This window comes from Tympanuchus pallidicinctus, unplaced genomic scaffold (genome assembly GCF_026119805.1).
Source record: "Tympanuchus pallidicinctus isolate F22 unplaced genomic scaffold, pur_lepc_1.0 scaffold22, whole genome shotgun sequence".
In the NCBI taxonomy this organism is placed as follows: domain Eukaryota; kingdom Metazoa; phylum Chordata; class Aves; order Galliformes; family Phasianidae; genus Tympanuchus; species Tympanuchus pallidicinctus.
Window position 1 is genome coordinate 18,992,361 of NW_026294739.1, and position 6,058 is coordinate 18,998,418.

General features: G+C 47.2%; 1 protein-coding gene across 1 annotated transcript; it reads left to right on the forward strand.

Moving 5' to 3' along the window:
• The first annotated feature begins 349 nt into the window (after positions 1-349).
• EIF5A2 (eukaryotic translation initiation factor 5A2) lies at positions 350-2,867 on the forward strand. Its single transcript, XM_052686208.1, has 5 exons — positions 350-372; positions 595-775; positions 1,721-1,825; positions 2,185-2,316; positions 2,751-2,867. Exons 2-5 carry the CDS (start codon positions 611-613, stop codon positions 2,808-2,810), a joined length of 462 nt encoding a protein of 153 aa, XP_052542168.1. The 5' UTR covers positions 350-372; positions 595-610; the 3' UTR covers positions 2,811-2,867.
• Positions 2,868-6,058: the final 3,191 nt, after the last annotated feature.

Consider the following 6,058-nt stretch of genomic DNA (forward strand, 5'->3'; position numbering starts at 1 on the left):
CCGCGCCGCGGCGGCCGCGCCGTGCTCCGAGCCCGCAGCGCCTCCCTCAGGCCCGGCGGTGCGTTCGCTCCGATCTGCTCCGAGGGCGCCCCCAGGCGGCCGAGCTCCGCGCTCAGCGCCGGTTGAGCCGCGCCGCTCTCCGTAGCGCCTCGCACGTGGCCGGCCGAGGGCCGAGGGGTGGGGCGGGACGAGGCGGGACGGACCAATCAGCGCGGAGGAAGCGAGCGGAAGCGGGGGGGCGGGGCGCGGGGCGTGGTGCGCGCGCTGCCCGCCGCCCGCCGCCCCTTCCCGCCGGCCGCCGCAGTGGTCGGGCGCGTGTGCGCGGCGCCGTGCCCCCGCCCGCCCTCCCGGCCGCCCCGCCGCGCTCCGCAGGTAAGAAGGGCCGTCGGAACGCTTCCACTCCCCTTTTTCCCCACTCCCGTCCGTCCCGCGCCGGGCGCTAACGGCCCCGAGGGCGGTTGGGCCGCGGCGCTGAGGGCCCTGAGGGCGGGCACGTGGCGGGCGGAGCGCGGCTCACCGGCACCGGGGCGGGGGGGGACCGAGGGGGAAGCGGGGGAACTCCGCGCTCGGCCCGACGCTGTGCGTTCCCCGCAGCCCCGCAGCCGCCGCCATGGCCGACGAGTTGGACTTCACGACGGGCGACGCCGGCGCCTCGTCCACCTATCCCATGCAGTGCTCGGCGCTGCGTAAGAACGGCTTTGTGGTGTTGAAGGGGCGTCCGTGTAAGATCGTGGAGATGTCCACCTCCAAGACGGGAAAGCACGGCCACGCCAAGGTGAGCGGCAGCGCCGCGTGTCCTCCGCCCCGAGCGGGGGTTGGGAGGGCCGGGGGGCAGGGCCGGGCCGGGGGCTCTCCCTGCCGCGGATTGTTGCAAGGATTACGCTGCGGTGGTGGTGATAAAATGTGCGGCGGCGGGGCAGGGTAAGTTCTGGAAGGGGCTGATGAAATCCCCAGGGCGTGGTTGGGCCGCGCCGGCTGCCCCAGCGACGCTCCTCGGCGCGCGGCGTGGTGCTGCCCAGCAGTTGGCTCTGCAGCTGTCCGGGCTGGGCTGCCCTGCACTCGTCCGCTGAGACACATCGACAGACGTAGGCTCGTTTGATTCTTGAGCTTCCACGGCCTCGTGTGACTGTGTGAAGTACTTAGCGTTTGTCCAAACTAGAGGCTGCCAAGGGTTGTTTTTTTTTTCCTGTTTTTCTCCTTAAACTTCGTGGCTTTTTTATTTTTCCAGACTTATATAGTATTCCTGTAAGAGTGAAAGGAGTTGAGCAGGATAGGCTGTAAACTGCTAATCCATGTGCTAGCTGCTCTGGGCGGCTGCTGCAGGCATCAGGGGAGGTGGGAGCTGCTTTCATCTCAGCACGTGGCCACTTCCGTTCTCCTTAACCTTCTTGTCACCGGCCCTGTTCTGTTTCACACAACAGCTGGAATGTGAAATAAATGTTCTTTAGACGGTCACAAGCCAAAAGTCAACCACGTTGAGCTTTACCTTGTAAAGTGATGGAAGGTGAAGGCTGTAGCCTTCGTTAAGTGGATGATCTGAAATGTGAAAAGACACCTTATGGGCTTTCTCTTAGGGTTTGGGCTGCTCTCACACAGCAAGCAAAGGATTTGAGGAGAATCTTGTCTCACGTGTTGCCTTTTAAAAGGCAGGAAGCCCCAGCAGTACTGATTTCAGTGGTGTAGTAGGATGGACAGTACTGATCTTTCTTCTTCCTTGTAGGTCCACCTGGTTGGTATTGATATCTTCAATGGGAAAAAATACGAAGATATTTGCCCATCAACTCATAACATGGATGTCCCAAATATAAAGAGGAATGATTATCAGGTGAGTTAATGTTATCTTTCCACACTAAAACTCCTAACACTACAAGTAAAATATTTGTTATCACAAGACTGCTTGTCAATTAGTGAAGTGCTGTCGCCCTGAGAGAACTGAAGGTTTGGCAGACTTGCCTGTCTAGATGTGGCACTGCTGAACCAGAAGCATTTACTCAGCTGTTAAAATGGTCAGAATTGTCTGGATAGAAATCTCCTGCTTACTGTGCCACCAACCCCACAAGGCAAATTAAATAGGCATAGCACTAAAGAATTAGTGTAACAGCTAACTGCTTTCTGCTTATCTTCGCTTGCTGCCTGCTAATGATGCTGATGTTACACTTCCTAAAAGTGAGTTTCTTTTCACAGCTGATAGGGATTCAGGATGGGTATCTCTCCCTGCTGACAGAAAGTGGCGAAGTTCGTGAGGACCTAAAGCTGCCAGAAGGTGATCTGGGAAAAGAAATCGAAGGAAAATTCAATGCCAATGAAGATGTGCAGGTGAGAATAGAGTGAAGCAGACAAGAAGAGAGATGCTTTAATTGTCCTTGCTTGTCATCAGAATAAATGTTCTTCATTGTGTAATTTGTATTATTTCATGAAGAAGGGGTTAGAGACATGGGAATTGGTTTTTTGGCAAGTAGGCCATCTGTGTTGGGACCCCCAGTATGGCAGTGAAGGCTGGCTCTGTTGACAGCAAAGTGATTTGAGTCTCAGATATGTCAGGATAAATCCTAATGGTGCTATCTGCTTAGTGTAGACCAGAGCTTCCACTCTTGCGTGGAGCTTTGTGAGAAAATCTGGGCTTAGAAACAGCTTAAAGCTGAGAACGAGTCTTGAGATGCCACGATCTTGCACCATGGAGTGTGACTGGCTGTAACTTCTAGGAGCAGTTCTGTGGGGGTTGGAACTAACCTGTGTGTCTTTTCTTTCAGATATCCGTCATAAGTGCAATGAATGAAGAATGTGCTGTAGCCATAAAGCCTTGCAAATAAAGAGGATCGCCAGGCACGGGCAACTGCTCAGGTCTGGATAAACCACAGATCTTTAAATTTGGTTCTGATTGTCACCAAAGCTCTGGCCTTCACAAGCAACCTCATTTCTTTTTTGAATTGTTACAAAGCAGTGCTGGATTCTGGATTAGTGTTGCAGGCTAACTGGCAGTTTTCAAAATCACTGAGATTTTAATTCCTTAATTGTAACTATTTTAACATTCCTGTGGGTTTCAGCTATGGATCTAAGAAACCGTTCAGGTGTTACTAGTGGATATATTTTTTTATTTGCTTGAGCAAAACAGTGTTTGTCTGTATGAACAGACAAAATACAGTATTCAGGGGCTTTTAGATAAGCTAGTAGGTATCTAGGATTATAAAGTGACCTAGAGCACAAATAGTATTTTTCTTGACATGTTTAGATAGAACTGACAATAAAAGTAGCTTTTTTTTTTTTGCTTTTTTTTTTTTAAATCTTAAATATTTTGTGGATTGGGACTCTTGCAGAACTGTAGGTACCAATCACAAATTTTAGACCAAGAAACTCAAGTGATCAAAAATGCCAGCTGGCTTGACCAAGTGGCCATGTGCAACTTAACTGTATTACCTCTGTATTCTTTTTTGCCAACTTGTTGGCTTATTGTAACGTTAAAATGGTGTCAAAGCCTACCTGTGGTTTAGGCAGGCAGTTGAGTTTTGAGTAGATGAGACATAGATAGGTCAAGGTGAGAATGGATGCTAAAGCTATAGACTTTCACTCGAGGCCTTTGTCAGACTTAAAGAAAAAAAAAAAAAAGAAAAAAAAAAAACCCCACAGTTCAGTTGCTCTCCTTTGTTGTATTTATCTGAAACTATAAAAGGGTGACAAACTCCGCGGGAATCTGTTGCAGTGCTTCCAGCTTTAGGTTTCAATCTTCAGGTTCAGACCGTATTTTTGTAGCGCAAGGACCACGTGTTTTTTCCAAAAGTGGGACGAATTGTAGCATTGAGCCTAACCTAAATGCATGTGTGGTGTTGGATTTTTTTTTAATGGAACTATCGTATTTTCAAAGTACGGACTTGACAAACAATACTGAACAACCATGGCTTAACTATAGAAAGTAATTAGCTGAAAAAGTCAGCTCCTATCCACAGGAGTTGGGAGTCATTGAAACACACGTGCATGCCTCTAACTATTCAGTAGCTTAATAGGCAAACACAAAGCTTTACAGAACTAGCCATGAGAGGATAACTAGCTAGCTTACTCTTGATTAAAGCACTCAACTTGAAGTCAGACACTTAAAGACTCTTCATAGGTGGGAAACTTCGTAGCCCATGGCTCAATCTCTCCTCACAGTGGGTGAAACATTTCATGGACTTGCCTTAAGTTTCAGCAGCTATCGGCTGATGTAGGACAACTTGTGAACACCCAGTGTGCTGTGTTTGGCAACCTGCACAATTCAAGCTGATGGCAGTGAGAGTCAGACTTAATGCTGCTTACTGCTTAAAGTGTTTCCAACTTGTACTCTCTAATCCCAAAAGGGCTCACTGCAACTATCCTGAACTGCCCTTGTACATGCTGTGGTGGGGCTTAGCAAATTTTGGAAGTCTAATGTAGTGGGCAAAAGCATGTTCTTTATAGACTTCTCATGGTGGAGAGCAGTACAGTGAAGGTAAAGACAGCAATAAATATACTCTGGTAATAAAGCACAGTTACCTGGGACACATGGCAGAAGTGGGATACTGCTGCATGCTCTTACCTAGTGCAATGCACGTTGCAGGTGAGCTCTGAACAGCTCTTTGACTGAAATGATGGAGCTTTTCTAAAAGCTGTAGATCCAAGCTACTGAAATGCTTCAGAAAGGTTTTTAAGGGCATGCTAACTGCAGAAGCAGCTCTGCACTGTGTCCTTTCCTGCCTCTCCATACCAGTACCTAAGGGACAGGCTTTGTCAGGGTTGAAGGTGACTGAAACCACTGATCATAGTCTTAACAGCCAGCTGATCTGTGTGATCAGCAGCCCAATGGGGAGTCATCACTATGAAAGCTTTCTAAAATGCTTGAAATCTACAAGACTTGGATTTGTTGTTCTGGTAGGGTTTCAGTCTGCTTTCTGGTGCCTGTCAGTCCCCCCAAACCCTTGTTGTAAGACAGGTGTTCGATGCCACTGGCCCACAGTCCAAGTATTTACTAAGACTGTAAGTTCTCGAGGACAGGGGATGTTTCCATCCTGTTTTTACAAGTGGGATCCTGGCCTGACTGAAGTTTTCAGGTGCTAAGGCAATCTAAAGATCAAGATTTTATGACCTCCAGCTTGCTGGAAGAACCCTCCTTGGGGCTTAAGGATGTCCTATTGCAACCTTCAGTTCTGCAAGACCTAAATGATTCAGTACTTCAGTATAGGTTTGTTCTTATATACATAGTTGTCTTTTGTGAAGCACTTCGAACACAGTGGAAGTGCATAGCATTGCCTCGTCGTGCATGAAGTTTCCCATAGGTAATAATACATAAGCATGAGTCTTAAGCATAATCTCCAAGTTTTAGTAAAGGTGAAAGTTGCTTCTAAATTAGAACAAGTCTTTGAGACACTTTTTCCAAGGTAAGATGTTTCAGTATACTGTCAGAATAATTTGCAACAACTTTGTTATCGGTAGTCCATATAGATTCATATTTTTAAGATCTCTAAGCAAATGCTTAGGAAAACTCCTATTTTGTAGCGTTAGTTTAAAACAAACATCACCCAACTACTTGTTTTGTAGTATTGTCTTTAACACTCAAAGAAATTGTATCAAAATTAGAAAGCTAAGCTTCTGGATAGCTCATACAATTGCTTAAAATAAAGGCTGTGATGACTAGGAGGTAAAGACAAGTATTTCCACTCCAAACAATGCATTTTTTTATGGCTCCAATTCATTGAGTTTCTCATACTACTTTACAGAATTGGAAAGACTGCAGTATTTCCTGCCTCCAATGTTGGCACGTAATACTTCAAGATTTCAACAGATCCTTCAACTTGTTGCTTCTAATGGTGGTTTTTCAACTAGGCTCCTGCTAGTTGAGCCATGTTCTCAGGGCTGTTTTGTTTTGTTTTGTTTTTAAGAAGTTAGCTGAATTTCACTGTTTTAATGTAACTGCTTTCAAGCCTCTCGCAGGTTTTTCTAACCCATGATGTACCCACAAACAGGGCACAGTCTGTAGCTTCACAATACAGGTAGTTTTACCGGATCTGTAAAGAAGTCAAACTTGTTGACAGTTGAAACTCTTATGGTTACT